The 21443-nt window shown below is 44.6% G+C and overlaps 3 protein-coding genes across 9 annotated transcripts; all 3 read left to right on the top strand.

Moving 5' to 3' along the window:
• Positions 1-276: 276 nt before the first annotated feature.
• On the top strand, positions 277-15452 carry msi1b (musashi RNA binding protein 1b). 4 transcript variants are annotated; one of them, XM_084690477.1, is made up of 15 exons: positions 277-587; positions 931-971; positions 1473-1554; positions 1712-1796; positions 6448-6489; positions 7104-7196; positions 10317-10365; positions 10952-11034; positions 11149-11266; positions 11712-11792; positions 12442-12498; positions 12788-12850; positions 12989-13135; positions 13382-13427; positions 13554-15452. In XM_084690477.1, the coding sequence occupies exons 1-15, from the start codon at positions 529-531 to the stop codon at positions 13597-13599; spliced, it is 1092 nt and encodes a 363-aa protein (XP_084546603.1). In that variant the 5' UTR covers positions 277-528; the 3' UTR covers positions 13600-15452. The 4 variants fall into 4 exon arrangements, with proteins under 4 accessions (XP_084546603.1, XP_084546602.1, XP_084546605.1 ...); XM_084690476.1 differs by having other exon boundaries at positions 279-587; positions 12956-13135; XM_084690479.1 differs by having other exon boundaries at positions 280-587; positions 12956-13110.
• A 655-nt stretch (positions 15453-16107) lies between these two features.
• Positions 16108-18384, top strand: LOC146232936 (transmembrane protein 233). The gene is made up of 3 exons (XM_084690885.1): positions 16108-16454; positions 17333-17467; positions 17601-18384. The coding sequence occupies exons 1-3, from the start codon at positions 16269-16271 to the stop codon at positions 17607-17609; spliced, it is 330 nt and encodes a 109-aa protein (XP_084547011.1). The 5' UTR covers positions 16108-16268; the 3' UTR covers positions 17610-18384.
• Positions 18385-18482: 98 nt separating this feature from the next.
• On the top strand, positions 18483-21441 carry prkab1b (protein kinase, AMP-activated, beta 1 non-catalytic subunit, b). 4 transcript variants are annotated; one of them, XM_084690877.1, is made up of 9 exons: positions 18483-18724; positions 18971-19139; positions 19480-19651; positions 19844-20013; positions 20139-20232; positions 20332-20446; positions 20652-20785; positions 21076-21144; positions 21236-21441. In XM_084690877.1, the coding sequence occupies exons 3-9, from the start codon at positions 19502-19504 to the stop codon at positions 21311-21313; spliced, it is 810 nt and encodes a 269-aa protein (XP_084547003.1). In that variant the 5' UTR covers positions 18483-18724; positions 18971-19139; positions 19480-19501; the 3' UTR covers positions 21314-21441. The 4 variants fall into 4 exon arrangements, with proteins under 4 accessions (XP_084547003.1, XP_084547005.1, XP_084547002.1 ...); XM_084690879.1 differs by having other exon boundaries at positions 18578-18700; positions 19025-19139; XM_084690878.1 differs by having other exon boundaries at positions 18584-18724; positions 19025-19139.
• The last annotated feature ends 2 nt before the right edge of the window (positions 21442-21443 follow it).

Genomic DNA, 21443 nt, shown 5'->3' with positions numbered 1-21443 from the left:
TAATAAAGTTTGGTGTTTATGCATGTGATTTTCAACCGTGTCTATTAATCCTGCAATCCAACTCCCAAGAATTATTGTTGAATAAATAAAAACCTCTCGTCGAGTACTGCATACCAGTAATCCGTTGGATCACCTCTTTGTGATTGTCTCTTTAAGCACGTTTGTTTGGTTTTATTCCAGACAGTATATCGCAAAACGAAGGTATTGATGCTGGTTTCTTGTATAAACACAAGCAAGATTACTTTCAAGATTATTTTGTACATGAATGGCGTGCGTAAAGGTGCGTAAACCACTAACTAGTGTCTGTATCAAATGGCCGTAATTCACAGGAGCATGGACGGAGGTGCACAATAAGTAGGATGAGACTGAGAAGAACACGCGGGCACCGGGAGAGGAGGAGTCTACCAGCTCTACTTGAGCCTATCTGCTTCAGCCGTCTCCCCCCTTTACCCTTGGCCAAACCCCCGCCCCATCACTCCATTCTGCCTGTTTTCCCCACTAGGCACAGTCTGAACACACGGGCACGGAATGGAGACTGAAGGTAGCCAGAGCAGCCTGTCCTCCACGGACTCCCCCCACGACCCCTGGTAAAGCTTCACTCGTCGCCCATCTACCTAGCCTAAATATCGGATACACTTCTGAGGCAGACCCGGGAGTTAAGAGGAATTCCCTATTTCAAAACCGAGAAGAAGGGAGAACGCGTTAGTTTTGCGTTGTTGGTCCGTGGCTGTCTACAGAGGCTGCTCTTTCAGGGTCTCGTAAATGGACAGAAAGGATATTTTGCCTCTATAAATCTATTATATCAAAGGCATAATCTACAAAAACTTGTTTGTCGAATACAACCTACATGTCTTACTGGAATTAGTTCTTTGACGTCTAAAAGTTGAAAATATTTCTGTTTTCACCGTAAACTGTTTTCTTTTATTTTAGCAAAATGTTTATTGGCGGACTCAGTTGGCAGACAACACAAGGTAAGCTTTCTTCCAGTCAACTCTATAATAACTTTGCCACTGACTCTTATGTAACATATTATGGTTTATAAAATATAAGAAATGTGTTATTTCATAGAGAGTAGTTTATCAAGACTTGTTTAATTAGTTACTAGTTTCTCTATGCCCTCTTGATGCATAGTCCACAAATCAAAGCGCCCATTCAATAGGCCCCGGATTGGCCTATAATGCGAACCAATTGAACTAAAATAAACCGTATGTATTCAGAGGAAACAGCATTTGTAATCGTTTGTATCTCAAATGAATTAATGTAGACTATTCTGTACTGATTATTGGTATGACAGCAAATAGAGACTTTGATGACTTATACTGTACCTTTATGGTACAAAATCTCAAGCGGAAAGTTCAACAAACTCGGAACACGATCGGCTCTCAGCAGACAACTAAAAGTGACGCACTTCCATATTTCTAGTGGAAAATTGATGCAGGCTAATATGTGTATTTCTTTGTCTTTATTTTCAGAGGGTCTGAAAGAGTACTTTTGCAAATACGGCGAAGTGAAGGAGTGCATGGTGATGCGGGATCCAGTTACTAAGCGCTCGAGGTGAGGGAGGCGTGCGCGGTGCAGCGCCAGAAAATCCCGCTACGACGCTGCACTCAAACTGAGCCCAACCGCTCGCACACTGCTTTACAGACGTATTCTTATTAAATGTCAACACCCGTTGATGGAATTATTACATATTTTGGTGTTTCTTTTGCAGAGGGTTTGGATTTGTCACATATGTTGACCAGGCTGGTGTGGATAAAGTTTTGGCCCAAACCAGACACGAGTTGGATTCAAAAACAGTGAGTTTGAATACATTATATACTTTTTTTCAAAACTCCTACATTCTCAACCCTTTTAGGTCAATGTTTAGTATGCATCTGTGTGACTGTGTTTGATAGTGTTTAATCAACACGCCTATTAGGGTAATGATCCTACAACTTCTTTTCAAGTGAGTGCAAGTTGTTTGGCAGTAGGCCAGATCAATTCATTGGTTTACAGTGATCAGAAGCTGATGGCACAGTGAAGAGACTCACTCGCACTAGTTACACTTTTTACATTTTATGTAGAAAGAAAGTTAGCTAATGTTACTTTGGTAGTTGTGACTATGCTTTTCCATTGGGATTTTTTTAAAGTGAGATATTAACTGTGCTAAATAGCCTTATTTTAAAACGGTTTGTGTTGAGGCACTTGCTACAGAATTGGCTCTCTCTTGGCTTCACCCTCCCATGGTGAATTGGTCAAGAAAGCTTTTCTCAGTGTCAATTGCTATGGTTACAGGGGGACCCAGACAGGGTTGAGCCCAGGAGTCTCTTGAGTTGCCTAGGCCTTTATCTAGTGAGAACTCAATCTTTCCACATGGTCTTTTGTAAGGTTTGTCCCTAGGGTAAAAATGACCTGAAAAACTTTTGCATGTGAACAAATGATGTGAGTGCCTCCGAAACCTGATAGGTACAGCTGTAAGAGTAGTCAGGATAAACCAATGCACTGTTTTCCCAATAAATATCCATGTCGATCCTGCTCAGGGAAACTGCTTACCCCCCTGGAGGTTGTAAGTTAACACAAACCCACAAACTCAGAGGCCTGTTTTCACTCATTACCTGTTTATTTATTTTTTTGCACTTGTACTTTATTAGTGCAAGTGTACAAGTTGCGCATGTAAAAGCAGTGTGTGTGTGCGCGTGTTTGTGTGTGTGTCTTTGTCAGTAATGAATGTGGGCTGGTCTGGGAACAATGCGGGCCCGTTGGTCGCCATAGGGACGGCTAGTTCCTCCTAGCTCTGTGGGAGTGGTGATGGCAGTGGCTAGGTCACTGCATTCACATGTGCCCAGGTTCTTTCCACCTCGTTCTGTGATCCGAGTTGTGCACCTCAACATATGGAGGCAGATTAGAAAACACTAGAGAAGGCTCCTCACAGGAAGAGAAGAAAAAAAAAAAAAGGGGGGCCTAACGATGGAACACTTAACAGGACAGGAACCAGACACTTTCGAATCAGGACGTAATCAGAGCGGAAATTGTGCAAATGTAGATGCTCGGCCAGCAGGTTGTTGTTTGGTAGACGTGAAGGTATAACAGAGGTCTGTCCTATCGTAGAAGCCCGCCAGGCTGTGTCACTTGTCACAGTTTTAGCTGGCATGGTGATCGTGCCACGGGGGGCCGTTATGGTTGGTCGTCATGGGGTTTTATCTCCATAGATACACCTCCACCCCCGTTCCGTAGTAGGACGCAGACACCAAAGCAGAGCAGGGTTAACAATGCACAGCATCTTTGACAACAATCTTAGAAATCATCTCTAATTGAAGCACTGTTAATAAATGTTATGCACTGTATGTTTGCCGTACAATTATAGATTTTATTCATTAGTTTTTGGGGTTACGCGCGGGGGTATGGTAAAGTGTTTTACTTTGTCATTAAAACTGATATGGCATCTAATTGTATTTCTTTTCTTCGTACGATAGCTAAACCCTGTTTACTTTATCGCCTACTGGTTGTGTGGGCTGTGGCTCAGCCTCGGTGTTGCTGGTAGTGAGGTGTGTCTCTGGTGCGCTGGGGGGGGAGTGTGGCTGCTTAATAGAGTGAGTGTGTGTTTGGCGTGGAGAGGGCTCAGTGATCAGCCACAGGGGTTGGACGGTGAGTCGAGTAGAGCCTCAGAGAGCCTTCCCTGCCCCCTCTCTCTCTCTCTCTCTCTCTCTCTCTCTCTCTCTCTCTCTGTCTCTCTCTGTCTCTCTGTCTCAGCCAGGTTATCCTGTTAGTGTGGAGAGAGAAAAAGTTCTCCAGTGGCAACAGAAAGAATGTGCCATGCTGTGACTGAGTGAGTGGACTGGACAAGAATGGAGAGAAGTTTACACAGTAGAAAGACCAGAGGCAACTATTCTCCACTTTAGAGGGTGTAGAGGAATAGACAATAGAAGTGTACCAAGAGGATGTTTTAGAAAAGCAGCTGCCTTTTAGAAAGATTTGACTTCCTCAGCTTATTTAAACTACCTTTTAGGATTTTTTTTTACTCTTTGTTTCCTAATGTAATTGACGTAGGTGATGGGGGGGATGGGGTGTTTGTGGTAAGGTTCGCCTCGAATCGTTCTTATTCAAATGAACTCTGAGGAGTGGCTTGAATGTGAAAGGAGTTTAGGAGAAACACTTTCAGCGCTTGTGTGTTGCAGAGTACATTGTGTCGTAGAGGACAGTGTGTTAGGACGAAAGGACTGCACGTCCTGGGCTGCAGGTGCTGAAGGGCCTCTGAGGTACCGGTGACCCTCAGGTCTCAGTTAACCCTGAAGTAGCGAGGACTACCACGCTGACCCAACGGCAGAGGAGAAGGGAGGGATGGCAGGAAGGATAACGCCTTGTGTGATTAGTATGGATATCTTAGCTAATCGGATTGAAAGAAACAAGCTTGGGCCGTCCTCCTGAGTAACAGATATTTTACTTTAGACGAGAGTCCTGAGTCCTGACCAATTGGAGCGTCGGGATATGTGTGTTGCTAGTTAAGCTGAGGCAGCCAGTGCACCACACCAACTGTTGACTGTAATTGGTCAAGGGGGATTGTCCTGATTTGATAAACCCCTTGTTCTTACGCTCAGCTTTACTCCCTTTCTGCGTACATGGGCAGTGGGATTGGCTTGTTTTATGGCTTGGGCCTAAAATCACATCAGTGACATAACCTTAAAATAGGGCCTGTTACACTGTTGGGTTAGCAGATATTTAATTAATATGTCGTAACATGTTGGGGAAAAAACACTAGTATAAGCCTGAAAGGTTGCATGATCTGTTCCTAAAATATGTTTTACTTCGATGTAAAAACGAAACAAACCAAAAGCAGATCGGTTCTGCGAAAGCAACACATTTCACATGGAAAATATACCATATTTGATCTGAAATACATCTTTCTGTCTAATGTCCATAATTTCCCCCCCTTGGATGTGTGCTGGTTGCTGTGTGTTGATTTTTGTTTGTTTGTGTGTGTCTGTTTGTTTGTTTTTGAATGTGCACAGGAGTGTTGGACAACAGGAGGGTTGGTGACCGGAGGTGACTATCAGAGTAGTCTAGAGAATAGAACTAAACAGTAGACTCTGCATTCGGTACTACGTCCAAGTCTAGTCTAGTCTTTTCACTCTGCTCCGTAGAAACCTGCCGTGATGTCCAAATGAAACGTGTAGAACAGCACTGTACCATTCTCTGGTAAACGCATGTGGTTTACCATAGGGGCTCTAGATCTCTACTGTAGTTCTACTTTACCCTGTCGTGGTCACAGACTAATATAGTGCTCTTAGCACTGTACTGTCTCACTGTTTCTTAGTGTAACAACAGCACAGCCTGGAGTAGTCTAGCTGTTCTTTAGCTTTAGACCAGTATAGACTAATATAGAAGTCTCAAATTCTCATACCGTAGTCTATCTATAATTGCTTCTTTATGGCATGATATAGTCCTTATTAAATCTGATCTAAATATTGTTCATATTGTCGATGATTGCTATGGGTTTGGATTTTGGGTCTCAAATTGCGCAGTGAACCCTTGAATCACGTCTGTGCCATTACCACTGTCAAATCAGTTCTTAGCGGCTCTTGTTGTGGTAGTTAAGCTACCCTTCTGTCAAGTGTTTGACAGCGCAGAGCAGAGCAGAGGTTGGCACAGTAAAGGAGCCGTGCCCTACACGACGAATGGGTCAGTCTCACTAGGAAACGAGCGGAATATTTTCGGGGACAAGAGAGAGGGAGGCGAAAAACAAACAGACACAAACAAACCAGAACGAGGCGGATGTGATGTCAGTGTGTGTGGCGTCGGGCCCTCTCCTCCGTCCTGTCCTCTCTCCTCCGTCCCCCGTCTCTCTTGCCCACGGTGTTGTCCTTCCTCCTCCTCCTCCTCCCCCCATCCCCCCCGGCACCACTCCCTCTTGTCTCTGTCTCTGTCGCACTGTGCGGAGGTGAGATGTGTTTGTGATTGTAGTGCCTGTGTGAGATTCCGAGAGATCACATGTCACATGTTGGTGAGGAGGGAGAGTGGTGGAGTGAAGGTTGGAAGGGGGGCACCTCTGTGGTGCTTATCACTGGGACATCACAGACATTCCACCTGCCACATTATCCACAAACTAACCCCCGCTCACAACCAGACTAATGTTGGCTGCACATGAGGAAAGGGCCAGTTACGCTTTACTTTATGGTTGCGATTAGAATGGACCTTTCTTTTTTTACTTTCTTTTCCCCCTGTGCTCGGGCACAGTATGTTCTGCTGCGAGATTCTTTCAGTGCATTGTCTAAGTTACATCCCTATAATCCAGACACACAGCAACCTTTACAGGATTAAACAAGACAGGAGGTGGGAAGGAAGGAAGGAACCCCACCAAAGGAAGGAAGAGAGATGAACTGATCTGGTGGATTTGGTGATCTGCTTGCTAGTTCCTCTGTGTAAACGTGCGTCCCTAAACCGGACTTCTCTCTTCTTAACTCTTTTCCGCAGATTGATCCAAAAGTTGCGTTCCCTCGTCGGGCCCAGCCCAAGGTGAGTGAGCTTGTTAGGTGTGATTTAGCGGGGCTTAGTGCTGTGCGATATGAATGACATTGCCTGGGAGCAATCCAGTCCTACGTCTGTGTTGAGCTTTTCACATTCTGTCTGGGCTAATGCCCTGTAATCAGATGAATGTGACTGCTGCTATGACATCACTGCGCTATGTGGTCATGTGTTACAGTTAACACCTCACCAACTCTTTCAACTTTCCCCAAAGTTGAATTGTCTACGAACTTATACACCGTTCACTGTTCGCGTATAATGTTGTCAGTAAAGGTTTGACTCGACGGTGTTAACGATAGTCCAGAAGATGTATTAGAAAGGCATGGATAACTTAATAGTGCCACCAAACTCCTCTTAGTCTTGTGTGTGTACCTGTGCCATTAAAAATAAATCATATGACACCAAGGCCTATTAGGATATTTGGGAAATTTGGATGTTTGCCTGTGTTCCATTTGCATATGTTATTTGTATGAGATACGAGAAATGACAAACAATGGCAATAACGTGCTGCCTAAATGAATACCAAAAATAAATGTTTATAATCATTGTGATAAGTACTGGATTTATTTATGGAAAACAAATACAATTTTTGCCTGTCTCTATAGTTAGTGACTCGGACCAAGAAGATCTTTGTGGGAGGTCTGTCGGTGAACACGACCATCGAGGATGTGAAGCAGTATTTCGACCAGTTTGGAAAGGTAAGCAGTGTGTTGGCTGGTGTTAAGCTAGTGTTAGCATAGCGTTAGCATAGTGTTAGCATAGCGTTAGCATAGACTTAGCATAGCTTCGGTTGTTGTGAGGGGAAGCAGACAAAATGGATCTGTGTAACTGCAGAGACCGAAAGCAAGATATCATGACCTGGAACATATGTTACCAAGCATTTCATCTCTATTCAAAGTATATTTACAAAAATAAATACAAGTGTTATCAATTGTAACTTTAAAAGGGACTTGAAGTGTAAGCTGCGGGGGCATGAGTGAGTCAGGGGTGTAGGGAAGAGGTACAGGGAGACTTGGGGCAGAGTCCGAGAGGAGGTGGGGAGCCCAAGGCAACTGCGTAGTTGGTAAGCAGGGCTAAGTTAGGGAGAAGAGGGGGAGAAAAGTTCTGGAGTGTGTGCCGATGGTGAGGAAGGGGGAGGGATTATCAGAATCTGAATTAATCTGATGTAACAGCTGCTCCTACCCCCAACCCCCTCCCGGCCCGTTACCGTGGTGACCTGGCTTGCCCATTGTCCCCAAGTAATTCAGCGGGCAAGGGGTTTTGTGTTGAAGAAGGAGGGGAGGGGGGGGGGTGAGGAGGGGGTGTCAGTTTAAGAGTTTTTTAACAATAATACTGGTCGACCAACGGTCAAAACTAAACCAACAAAGTTGTCACTTACAGTCGGTGTATAACCGTTGGTAAAACCACTGTATTTTTTCCGCACCATCTTTAGAGCTATACCCAAAGTTTCTATTATTTTAACAACAGAGTCCGAGGGCTTTGAAATGCAGGGGGAGAGACTAGATGATGGTCTAACAAAGGGTGAGCGGGGGAGAGGGAGGGCCTGGGAGAGAAAAAGACAGGGGGAGAGAGAGACAAGAGAGAGGGTGGGTGTTGGAGGCGTAAGAGTGGAACTGGGGCAGCGATGGGGTGCGGGGATTTGGTGAGACTATTATGCTTTTATACAAAGCTGCAGACAAATATTTTGTTAGATGACACAGATGATTATTCATAAGGAGACTTTTCTCTACTCACTGCGCTCTGCCCTGCTTCAAAACTTTTGTTACTTTTCACTGATACCCCAACTAGTTTAAAATCAAAACTAAGCTGGAATGCATTTGTTAAACAGTTTGCCTTCAGTCTATCATGGCCTACAGGTAGTTTAGTGCCAAAAAAATTATACTTTTCAGTTATATAATAGTCTTGGCTGGGTGTAGTATGTTTTCCCAATCAGAAGATAGGATGAATGAAAGACAGAGAAAGACACTCAGAGATAGAGAGAGAAATAGATTGATGGGGAACTGTAGTCTCCAGCCATCCATGGACTTTCCTGATTAGACTGCCTCACTGGAGCTTTTGTCTTCTGCCCTGTTTGGGACAGGGGGGTGGATAGAGGGATGGGGAGAGAATGGAAGGGAGGATGAGAGTTAGAGGAGAGGGAATATTGTCCAGTGTGCCATTAAAATGCCTTGTGTTTGACATATCGAGCATTTATGGGACAATTATAAACTCACTTTGTTATAACCTCACATGATTAAAGTTTAAATTGCCACAGTGTTAGTCATAGACTGAATGTTACCAGAGAGGGACATGTGTTTAGGAGATACTGTCAATACGGAATTAAGTTACAGATGCCTGAGAACATCTTGCATGTGTTTGTGTCCTCCGGGACGTCAGCTTCATGGACAGGATCGAGAGGACTGAAGGGGTGGGGGGGGGCGCAAATGTCAGAGTGGAAGGAGTCAGTGATTTGAGAGGGCTCAGACCAACAGGTCCTCTTTCACACTGGCCGGAGGCCCTCCTCCCTCCCCCTTGACCTTTCTCTGTGCAATCTGCCCTTGGGCGTCCCTAAAGCCTGTAGACACCCCACCCCCCGCACACACACACATAAACACACACACATACACACATACATACATACATACATACATACATGAACATTCTAATACACACACTGCAGACAAACAGTTGCAGTGTGCCAGGGCTTAGTGGAACCGTATACGCGTGTGGTAGTTCAGACGAGATACTAGGAAGGATCATGTCCACATTTGCTATTGACCTCACTGCTGATCGAGGAAGCACATTTCGCCTTACTAAATATAAAGTTCATTTGGAAAGTCATACGTGTTTTATAAGGTGTGGGATAACCAGAGCTCGTTTCATTTCCAAGTGAGTTAGTGTTCCTTCCAGCAACAGTTGGAAACACCTGTGTGTGTGTGTGTGAGTCTGTGTGTGTCTAAGCACAGAGGGAGGGACGAAGAGAGAGAGAAAGAGCTAGGTCACTGGGAGAGGAGGAGGAGGAATGATGGCTGACTGTGCCAGCAAACAAAGCCTCCAGGCCTCTTTGTTCTCTTGCTCTCTTTCTTTGTCTCTCCTCTCTCCTCCCTCTCCACCCTGTCCCGCACTCTCTCCGTCTCCTCCTTATGGGTCTTTTCAGCTCAAACTGTAGTCCCGATCTGCCCTGCTCCCACAGCTGGAACACACTGTAACTCCACCTGCTCGCCATCACCCCGCAGTCTCTCCCACCTGCTAGCGAGATTCTCCCTTAAACACACTCACACTCACGCCATAATTGTTTCAAACTCTTTTTTTTTCACTCACTTAAGCTGCCCTCTCCTACATTCCCTCGCTATTCATTAATCGGAGTGGGAAACAGAAGTTTTTTCCCAGTGACCATGGGAAGGCCATAGTCTGCTGAGCAGGAGAAAGAGGGTGGATTATGGGCCTCTCTCTCTCTCTCTGTTTGAGAGAGATCGCAACCACATGGTTCGGAGGCAGATTGCAAATAACAAAACGCGGACACATTTTAGATTCGGATCTTTCGGAAAGAGATCTGAACTTTTTTTTCCTGAAAACACCATGCGCCATGGGCCCTTTTCTTCCCCCTCTCGCACATTTTCTTTCTTCTTCTGTTTTCCTTTCTGGCCCCTCCTTCCCTCCCTCCTCTATCCCCCTTATTAACCTGTCCCCCTCTTCAGCTCACCCCCCCTCCCTACTCGGCCCCCTCTGTCCATCTGTTGCAGAGCCTCCTAGTAGAACTGGAGATGGGGTGAGGTCAGACAATATGGCGCATGTGGAGAGGGCTCTGAGTAGAACTCTGTTTGTCTTCCCCCCCCCAGGTTGACGATGCCATGCTCATGTTCGACAAGACCACCAACAGACACAGAGGTGAGTGACACAGGAGGACCCCTCTGTCCACTCGTGCAAGCCATCTACCCCTGTACCTCTCTCTCCGTCGACTACCTCATCTCTCTCTCTCTTTCTCACCCCCCACCTGTCTCACCCTTATCTCCCTCTCTATCTCTCTCCTGCTCTTCCTCCTGTCCTGCCTGGCTTTCCATTGATCTCCCCCCGCTACCCCCCCCCCCCCCCCCCCCCCCCGGGCCACCTCCCTGCGGGCTGAGCAGGAGGAGAGGAACGAGGCTAGGCTAATTAGACAGTCCGTTAATCGGGATCAGGATAAAGCCTTCCTTAAGCGCCTCCTCCCCACCCTGGGACTGATCGATTATGACAGCCTAGCAGCTTTATCAGGCTGGCTGGCCAGGAGGGGAGGGGGGGGGGAGTCAGGAAGAGTAGCACAGAGGGGGCAGGGCGGAGGCTTTAATCGCCTATTACTGTACCTATTACTTGTTGGTAGAAACGCACTGTAGAGCCCCCCCCACCACCACCACCACCTCCTGTGAAACAAAGAGGTAATAATGGCTTTTTCCGACATCAAATTTCACGGTCCTCACGCGCGCCTTGTGTTCCTCAGGGTTCGGCTTTGTGACTTTCGAAAACGAGGACGTGGTGGAGAAAGTGTGCGAGATCCACTTCCACGAGATCAACAGCAAAATGGTGAGGCTCGAACGCTCTCGTTCTCACTCCAGGAATTGGGGGGGGGGGGGTTCGATTTGGTCTCATCGACGGCCCGCTGTGTCCCTCATGCCATGCGGATGTTTGTTTCGACAGGTCGAGTGCAAGAAGGCTCAGCCCAAGGAAGTAATGTCCCCCACAGGCTCAGCCAGGGGGCGCTCCCGAGTGATGCCCTACGGCATGGACGCCTTCATGCTGGGCATTGGCATGCTGGGTAAGCTCTTAATGATGCTGCTGACGATAGGGCCTGTCTGACCCGCAGCTTAGGTCAGCGTGCTGCGGTGAGGTGCTCCGTCATAAGGTCATATTTGACTTCATGCAGAGATGATTGACCACTGGCGTTCCCTCAGCCGGTGGGCAGTCGGTAATGGAGATGGAGCGTTGTCACCACACTACCAACATCTGCTGTTCATTCTGCGAATTACACCTTTTGTCTTAATGACAGTGACTAAACCTGAAGACGTTTTACTTTGACAGTCATTTCAGCGGTGGTTATAATAAGTGCAGCCACACATCGTGCCCTGAGAAACGACAAACTTGTTTTTGTTGTTTTTTTTTCTTCCATTTGTTTAGGAGCATGTGGTCTATTTCGTCCAGCAGGGGGCAGCATTGCTGCACCCGATGCTAAACCTTCTTGTTTGTGATTGTTTTCCTCCCAGGTTACCCAGGGTTCCAGGCTGCTACGTACACCAGCCGGAGCTATGCTGGGATCACTCCAGGCTACACCTACCAGTTCCCAGGTAAAACCTCTACTGCACAAACCCTTCATCCTGGCCGATCAGCTTAGGTCGTTCATGTCCATCTTTGTGATACAACTCGTGTGGTTTTAAGATATGTGATTCATTTGAGGTCTCGGTTATATATGTCTGCTAGTTCTGTGCCTAGACTTAAAAAGCTGCTCATTTGCTTGCCGTGAGTCAGTCCCATAACTTTTAACATAAACACTGACAGACTCAAACTAATAAAGCACAATGACTGTCACAATGGCTGCTTGTAAATATCAGGGAGAGGAATTCCATATGCTTTGCTTTGCGTGTGTGTGATTGTGTTAGCGAATGTGTGAATTCAAAACAAATTGTCCAGTGGTGTTTGGGGCTTTAGACGTGTTTGGGCGTAGCATTGTACCGGAGAATCTAGCACAGCCTAACATGTCAGCTTCCGTGGCCAGTTTAAACAGAAGAATCTAGCTTTCGGTATCCTTCCCATTCTTTCTCTTCATCTCTCGAAGCCTCTTCCTACTCTTACTCCATCCTTTCATCTGTGGGTAGTGTCTCTCCACCCGTGTGTCGGTGTGTTCTGCTAGTGGCTGCTGCTGCTGCTGCTGGTGGTGGTGGTGGTGGTGGTGGTGGTGGTGTGTGTCTCAACAGCACTCTAATGTTTCTGTTCTAGAATTCCACTTAGAGAGGACCCCCCTTCTGACATCACCCCACCCCCCTGAGCTCACAGGTTAGTCCCTCCACTGTGCTTTACAAGCAGCATCCTGGCCGCCTGCTCCACACCCCCGTCACCGACACACCGCAACCACGTCACAAACAGTAACGACGCCGCAAACAGTTGTGGGGTCCCCCCCCCTTTTTTCTTTTATTACGTCAGGAAATTCCATGATTCTGAACAGTATCGACGAAGGCACTCGTTCTCTATAAGTCACACAAAAATTCGAGGAGCGAACGCCATGACTGCCTGCGATCTAAGACGGTTCTTTAATCGGGAACGTTTTCTTTCCTGTGTTCCTCAGCCATTCCTCTGACAGCTTACGGACCAATGGCAGCCGCGGCGGCCGCCGCTGCAGTAGTTAGAGGTATGGGTGTAGGATGGAAACAAACATTAGGATAGCTTTCCTTGTCCACCGCCGAAAACACAAAGTCAAATTTCACTTACAATTTGTCCATATTATGTATTTTAGGCTCCACCCCCTCTCGCTCTGCTGGGTTTTTAGGCACCAGCAGCCCTGGGCCAATGGCAGACTTGTATGGAGCAGCCAGTCAGGACTCTGCTGTCAGCAGTTACCTCAGTGCTGCTAGTCCCGCCCCTAGCAGTGGGTTCGGCCATAGTCTGGGGGTAAGACACAGCCCTTATCACGTAGGTATTTAGATTCTTCATATTATTTCAAAAAAGGTGTACCTACAAGTTGGCTGTACAATTTTCCATTGATAAATGTATGACTGTTTACATGTGAATTGCATTTTAAAAGGAGATAGGAATTGCCCTATCGGATCATTCTGTTTGGTGGTGTCGATTTTGCTGCTTGTTTTATGTTGTTGTGGCGCAATTGTGCTTTTGTGATTATGTTGGAAGTAGTGGTCATCTGTTGTGTCACCTTCTTCTACAGGGTCCTCTGATTGCCACAGCTTTTACCAATGGCTACCACTAAGAGAGTGAGTTGATCTTCCCTAACAATTCCCTAAAACCTAGATAGAAATCTGAGTGGTCTGATTGCAGACTGCTCTCGGAATAGAAAATGTACCAAATCCGCTCATCACAATGTTTGTGTTTCTCCTCAGGGCCAGTGACAGAGAGATAGAAAGAGTTGAAGCTGCTTGGAGCTGATCTGGCATATCTCTGTGCAGTCTACCGCTCCGGCCGGGGCAGCTGTAGTGTGACCCCTGACCCCCCCCCCCCTCCCCCACCCCGATGACCCCTCTATCTGACCTGCCCTGTCTGTCTCTCTTAACATCACTTTGTGTCCCACTGAACCTCTCACTGTAATCGAGACAGGAGCAAACTCTTTTTAAACCTGATTGACAGTTTGTTTTAGAATCCAATCCAGATACTGTACTTTCTAGATTTGTTTTTCCTTTGTTTTGTTTCACCTGTTTTCTTTTTGTTTTTTTGTTTTTTTTTGTGAAGATGTGTAACTTCTGTTTCGGCTCTCTGTGTTTTACTGGTTGATTTGAATTTTGGTTTGAACATGTTCTTTATTGAGATGAGGGAGGGCAATCTCCAGGTATGAAATATCGGAAGGACAGGAGCAATAATTTGTACTAAATAAGTAGTATATTTGTTTCTAGTTCATACTGAATTTTAACAGAACACTTCTGATTAATACTATTTTTTTGAAAATGTGTTATAAAGTTAAAAAATGTATATCTTGGTAGCTTTTTAACTTTAAGAACTTGTTGTACTAATATTGATCAAAAATAACTAAACTGATAGTCACAAGTCAACTTCCAGTCAGGTAAAACTTGTGCTGTTTATTTGTGTAAGATATTGTAAATACAGCTCTGTTGTTTTTTGTTCCTGCAAAAAAAAAATGGGCTTTTGGAGGTGTGACAGAAATGGTACGATCATATTCTGCAGATATTTGTTTCATTAGTTTTGTTAGGTGTTGGAAACCTTGACTGTTACATATCATAGTATCACATTGAGTTGGGGGGCATTGCCAGTCAATGACAGCATTTCTGCCCGTCACTTTTAGACCAGCCATACAATCTCCTTCCCTGTCGTTCAAAACTTGAGGGGTTTAAGTTTGAAAACTGCCTCAGGCCTCTGAAAGTAAAACAGTTTTCCATTTACTGTGAATTCACCCAGGAAACCCAGTTTGAAAATGAAGGGAGAGTACTTTTCAGATGTTACATTACTGTGGGGGGGATTGTGGGTGTGGGACTACATGCTGTTTCTCCCCCAATGACTTTGTACTTTGTCATATCATTGTTGTTTTGAATTGTTATTTTAATGTCATGAATGTTAAGGAAAAATGAAGGATCCATGTGCAGAGCCTGTCATTCTAAAGTTTCACTATTGTGCGATTATGGCTGGGTAATTCTGCAGATTGCGTTTTTGAGTGAGAGCTTGTGTGTTTGCATTGTTATCACTCCACATGGTCACGCATATTGGCATCCAGTGTGCCATTTGCTGTTTCAGAATGGGTATTTCAGTTGCAAATGTGAATTTTTAACATTAACTTTGGTCGATACCTATACTTTATTGGCTCTGTCGGCGTGGGGATAGGGCTAATTAACCATCTTGTCAAACAGTCCGAGAAATTCTCCATGGTTTCTTTTTTAACTTCCTTTGGCTACCTGATTCATTGTCTTCTCGCCGATAGAGAAACTGCATTTTCACTGGACGACTGTAGCCATGTAACTATCAAGCAATAGATCTTTTTAGAAACCCGATTCATTTTTTCCACATATAATATGATGTTGCACTGGGATGTCAAGTGTTTTACTCTAAAATGAGTTAAAGAACAAGGCACTATCAATCACTGTCGGTTACCAAGTTGTAGGTTTTGATATATTTCCTCTGTCTTCTGCTGTCTACCGGAGTACTCAGCCTCTGGGTTCACTGAAAAGTAACGCTCTTGTCAACACTGTAACCCTTGTTTTTCCTGTTACATTTTCTTTTTTTTTTCTTTGGGAAAAAACTTTTAAAATTCCTAATAAATTATTTTCAAAACATTCCACTCATGTCTTGAGTTGTAATTGTATTTCACATTTATACATGATCACATTTATATATGATCACATTTATATATGATCACATTTGATCAGAGAGTGAGGGAAAGGGTTAAATGCATCACTATAAATTAATTTGAATCATTTATTCAGGGAGTCAGGTGGTTGAACGGTGAGGGAGTCGGGCTAGTAATCAGAAGGTCGCCAGTTCGATTCCCGGCCAGTTCGATTCCCGGCTGTGCCACATGACGTTGTGTCCTTGGGCAAGGCACTCCACCCTACTTGCCTCAGGGGGACTGTCCCTGTACTTACTGTAAGTCGCTCTGGATAAGAGCGTCTGCTAAATGACTAAATGTAAATTTATATTTTAAGTTGAATTGTTCAAATTGAATCATTGCATTAAAAACTGAATTTGTATCACCTAATATGAATTTGTATTGTTGAAATTGAATAATGACATCAAAAGACAAAATCTGAGTAAGGGTAAACTCATTTTCTAATGAGTTGGAGACCATACAGAGATCTCTGTCGAGGTACAACTGCTCAATCTGGTTCTCTTCTATATATCACTATGCTCTGTCCCCTCCCTTGACCCCCTCGCCCCATTCAGAGTGGGGGGTGGGGGTAAGACGGGGTAGAGTTTACCCCCAAAAGTAATGAGGTCATCATGTCCTGTCTGCTCAGCCTGTGCAGTTCACTCCTATCTTTCCCAGGCCACCCTTCTCCAGGTTGCTTTTCTCCACTCCACTCGCTGACAGAACATCCACCTTGCTTACGGTGGCGGTTGTGGCGCCGACGAGCGTGAGTTCCAAATCCGGCCCGATGTCGACCGGGACGCCAAAGATGAACAACGGCACTGACCGCTCGTGGGACGGGAGTGTTGACCAGTTGGGGAGCGCCGAGGCCCAGGATATCCCTCCACTGAAGAACTACCTCTGTTTCACCATCTTCACCTGTTTCTGCCCAGCGTGGCCCATCAACATTGTGGCTTTGGTCTTCTCTGTTCTGGTGAGTGGCATGCCTATACTGAACACTGTAGATCATATACATGTATACGTAGGCACACCTCTATACCCAGGAGTGTATTGCTTCATTTGTGGATCATTGGAATCCTATGTTCTGAGCCCAACCAATGGATCTGTATTATTAAACATGGTTTGGAATGTACATCTAATAAACAAGGCACATAAGACGTGTTTGTCCAGACTTTAAATGCAGGTGCTTTGTGACTGTTATGTCAATTAGCTAGTGTGTTGCCTCATACATGAGCTGAGGTCATGTTTCCCAGCAACATTTATGGAATCTATGAGTAGCAATCATGTGTCACTCAGCTACATGTTTAGGCTTAGGAAAGCAGATCAATATAGTGACTAATGATAACAGGCAATACACTGACTGTTATGTCTTGTTAACATGTTATTGATATTTCAGTTTACCATTCAGGTATTGTAATTCCTATGGATGCGATATTACATTTTTGTTTTGAGATCTTGGGTTGAAAATACACGTCTATGTTTGGAGTTTCTCTGAGTTTTTAGAAAGTTCTAGAGAAGCAACAGGAGCTCTACGGCCCTCTTCCCATTACCTACTTTATATAAATGTGGGCAAATGGCAGCTGTTGCCTCGTGGAGCCTGTGAGAAACAAGATGAGGAGTACGAGACTAATCCAGCACAATCTGACAAACCATCTTAATATAAACATGAAATACAGAGAGCCAGCAACAAATAGACGGTGTGAGAAACAAAGATGCAGTAAGGGAAAGCCATTAATGCCAATACCATATAAGGGAGTCACATAAAGATGATTTAGCAGCAGAGTTCAAGCATGGTTCTTTCACAAAACACCAATCTGATGTTTGCACTCCCCTCTCCGTTGCATCCTGTAGTCCCAGAACAGCTATGATGCGGAGGACTACGATGGCTCCCGGCGGCTGGGGCGGAAAGCCCTCCACGTGGGCATCGCCTCCATCATCATCGGCCTCCTGATCATCACCATCTTCTGCTCTGTACACTTTACCACGGTATGAGCTCACAGACAAGCAGCGGAACTCATTCTGTTGCCATGGTTCTAATTTGTCTTTTTCAGATGATTTATTTATTTATTTTTTACTATTGTGAATTAATCGATTCAAGCAATGAATTGTATTTGCGCAGAACACCTAAGGATGGCGCCTGACCCCTGAGTAAGGAGGAGAAGACCAACATTCACATGGGAGGTTTTTTGTTCCTGCGCACTTTCACAATCTAATCAAACATTCTTCACAACCCCATCAGATGACCAGATCTAAGCCTTCTTTGGTTTCGTTTATTTTGTTATTTGTTTTCATTTAAAATTATTTCATTTGTGTGTTTCTGTCATGGATTTAGACAGACAGACTTGAGCTGAGATAAACTGTCACCTTTATTAGCTGATGTTGAAGCGCACTTGATATGCAATGATACTTTTGAGGATACATGTTTGACTTTTTCTACATTATTGATGAACGTTGTTTGTACATAATGAAAATACAGGGGTATTGTCCTAGTGCTATATTTAAAAATGCAGGCTTTATTGCTGTGATAGTCAGATATCAGCTACACCTCAATAGACCAGGTTCAGCTGTCTGCCCTAAACAGTAAGTGATGTGCAGCATGTATCACTATGTCTTGCAATACATGCGGACTAAACTATTTCCAGAGTTGATATACTTCCTGTTTACTTGTAAACAAACATACACATGAGGGCAAATCCAGGCTACTTTAAACTGTATGTTACTCCCTTCCTTGGGAGGCCCTGTGGGGTTAGATGATTGGCGGTGACTTCTGTGCAGATTATCCCCTTGCCCGTTCCCACTCTCACACCCGTTGCATTCTGTTGAGTCTGAAGGATCCTGTATTCTGATATGTCATCTTAGCACCATTAAAGTCTAAAAATAGACATACTCTGGTCTGACACTAAGCTGCACCAGTTTAAACTTTCTGATTAGATGGATGGTTAAATCAAGCTTAATATAGCCAAGATATTATTATGATTATGATGACAATGCAAATGAGATAAATGAGATAGTGCGAATAAATGCAAATGACAGTAATGAAATAGTAGATAGTCTAGAGATGTTCTATTATTTAATTCACGCATTTATTCGCAGATGAACCATCACTCCTTTCTCTCCCATACTTGTTCGTGTAGTGGTGTTGTTGATCTTAGTTTGAACACCTTCGGAGGCTCGGATGGACCAAGATCCGACTTTGTTCCAGGAGCACGTGGCCCATTTGTGAGACAATGAAACTGAATAACCGTGAGAATGAGAAATCAACGAGTTTCTGGTCCAGAAACAGCGAAAAGAAAATATTATCGTGGTCTAATGCTGATGTTAGAGGAGGAATTTTCAGCCAAGCTGAAATATTTTTCGTTTATTTTATAAAATTGATTAAACAGGCATATTTTGCCTTGTATTATTTTGTTCAAATAGGCTGTGTTGGGGGAACATGACAAACGTAGGCTACGCATTCAATGTTTATTGCATGATATTTGTTGTACTTAGACAAAACGACAATAGACCATTGATTTACACAACATCCAATCGCCTTGGCTACAGCTAGGGTCTCAATACAAGATTGAAATCGACCTATCTGCTCATCGAATGTCGAGGCGGAAGAGGTGTGCTCTTGCAGGGAAGCAAGGTTTTAGGGAAATGGCCAGAGGTGAAACTGGTAAGTGTAGACAACTTTTCGGTAAGATCCTAAATAAGACAAGAAAGCGAGTTGCATGTAATATTATGCCCAGGAATTACCGAGTTGTATGCAGCGTCTCATCACCTGAATTGTCTTAAGTCCGCTGTTCGAAACACGGAAACGCGTTATGCATGCTATTGCGTTACTATTGTTTTGAGTGTGCATTGTTAGTGTTCGTTCAGTGATTGTGGCTTGAGGAAGATCGGTTTCATGTGAGACAATACGATACATTTTACGATAAATTCCGAACAATTTTGTTTACCCAGCGTAGCAGTTTAGGGATACTAGACTGTGTTGTCGACAACTTGCTTGTGTTCAGCAGTGTGACAAGCTGTGCTAGTATGGGAAACAGCAGCAGTGAAAGGGCCAGTGGGGGCCAGGGTGACAGGCCATATCCGCGAGATGGACAAGGTGCCAAGGATGCAACGGGCCCGAAGATTCTGATGGACAGCATTGAGGATGGTGACATTTTTCACAGAGACGACGCAAAGGTATGTTAATAGTTAAACTAGGAAACATACAGACGTGCAGTTGGTAACAGATTACGCCAGTTTCACTGTAACAGGTGTGATGCATGAGAAAGAAAGAAATAATACATTAATGGGCTTTTGAATAAACAGAAGGTCTGGTTTTGACCGGTGACATCACTAACGTTTGATGTCCCTGTAAATCGAATTGGCAAGGCTCCACAAGAGATCCAAGAGTTTCTGGCATGGCAAAGAGACCTGGAGAGTGACAGTAAGAACACTTCTCAGGCCAGGCCCACAGTTTTCCGCTGGACTGGGGCTGGCAAGGAGATCTTTGTGTCGGGGTCGTTCAACAACTGGGCCACCAAGATCCCGCTGAACAAAAGGTATGGTTGCGAAAGCATGTGTTTCATTTGTCTTTTGTGTTTTCTTGATGCACTAATAACATGTGAAGTTTTGATTACCTTCTCTGTCTATTTAAATCCTGCTTGTTTAAATGTACCTATTTCAGTCAGAACAACTTTGTAGCCATTATGGACCTTCCAGAGGGAGACCACCAGTATAAGTTTTGTGTCGACGGTCAGTGGACTTTAGATCCAACAGGGGTACGTTTCTTACCATATTTAATCGTTCGAAAATTCAGTTCAATGAATGATATGTCATATCCTGTCAACCATTCAGTCCAACAACCTCTTCCTCTCCAGGCTGTGATCACAACCAAGACTGGCACTGTTAATAATGTCATCCAAGTGAAGAGGACTGACTTTGAAGTCTTCGATGCCCTCATGATAGATTCTAAAGCGTGCGCAGACACTTCAGGTACAAAACACAGGCCTATGGATACATGGTGGTCAGCCATAATTGTTACGGGATGAGTAATTAGCGAAAAGATGAATGTACTTAAAATAAATGCCTTCATATATATGTATTTTTGTTGTTGTAGATTCAAGTGTAGAAAACGTCCTTTCTCCCTGCATGTGAGTAACTCTGGTTTGGTGTTGTTTTTTTGTGGTTTTGTTTTTAGACCTTTCCAGTTCCCCTCCAGGCCCCTACCATCAAGATTCGTACGTCACCAAGACTGAGGACAAACTCAAGAGCCCCCCCATCCTGCCACCTCACCTGCTGCAAGTGCTCCTCAACAAGGACACTGGCGTGTCGGTGAGTTTACATTTGACATTTGTCATTTAGCAGACGCTCTTATCCAGAGTGACTTACAGTAAGTACAGGGACATTCGAAGCAAGTAGGGTGAAGTGCCTTGCCCAGGGACACACACCGTCATTTGGAACGGCCGGGAATCAAACAGGCAACCTTCTGATTGGTAGTTCGATTCCCTAACCGCTCAGCCATCTGAGTTAGGGCCCAGAGCTGGGCTTTAGCACTCACAGATCATGGTTCTGTTAACCTTGTATGGCTGCAGTAAGAGTACCTTTGTGTCTATGTCCTTCAGTGTGATCCAGCCCTCCTGCCAGAACCAAACCATGTGATGCTCAACCACCTGTATGCCCTCTCCATTAAGGTAAATGCCTTGCGCTTGGTCTGGAGTACAATCCTGATGATGATAGAAACAGGACTTCACCATGTTAACTTCCCTCTCTGTTTTCTTTCAGGATGGGGTAATGGTCCTTAGTGCTACCCATCGCTACAAAAAGAAATATGTCACCACTCTACTGTACAAGCCAATATAGTACCAACAACTACAACAGCCTCATACCTAGTAATGTGTTCAATTTTACATGTGTGTAATTATGCTACTCTTGTATGATTTTGCTTTTTATACCAATTAATAAACTTTTCCTTGAATGGACAATCTGAACA

Source organism: Hypomesus nipponensis, chromosome 24 (genome assembly GCF_054491055.1).
Source record: "Hypomesus nipponensis isolate SF chromosome 24, ASM5449105v1, whole genome shotgun sequence".
NCBI lineage: Eukaryota > Metazoa > Chordata > Actinopteri > Osmeriformes > Osmeridae > Hypomesus > Hypomesus nipponensis.
Note: the sequence above shows the minus strand (reverse complement) of the source record. Positions and strands in the feature narration are given on the sequence as shown.

Bases quoted from the DNA above. Each gene is read 5' to 3' on its own strand.
- LOC146232936 (XM_084690885.1), top strand. From the start codon at position 16,269: ATGTCGACCGGGACGCCAAAGATGAACAACGGCACTGACCGCTCGTGG. The intron at 16,455-17,332 runs GTGAGTGGCATG...TGCATCCTGTAG, and splicing joins CTTTGGTCTTCTCTGTTCTG to TCCCAGAACAGCTATGATGC.
- prkab1b (XM_084690877.1), top strand. From the start codon at position 19,502: ATGGGAAACAGCAGCAGTGAAAGGGCCAGTGGGGGCCAGGGTGACAGG. The intron at 20,233-20,331 runs GTACGTTTCTTA...CTTCCTCTCCAG, and splicing joins GGACTTTAGATCCAACAGGG to GCTGTGATCACAACCAAGAC. The intron at 21,145-21,235 runs GTAAATGCCTTG...GTTTTCTTTCAG, and splicing joins TGTATGCCCTCTCCATTAAG to GATGGGGTAATGGTCCTTAG.
- msi1b (XM_084690476.1), top strand. From the start codon at position 529: ATGGAGACTGAAGGTAGCCAGAGCAGCCTGTCCTCCACGGACTCCCCC. The intron at 972-1,472 runs GTAAGCTTTCTT...CTTTATTTTCAG, and splicing joins CAGTTGGCAGACAACACAAG to AGGGTCTGAAAGAGTACTTT. The intron at 13,136-13,381 runs GTATTTAGATTC...CTTCTTCTACAG, and splicing joins ACACAGCCCTTATCACGTAG to GGTCCTCTGATTGCCACAGC.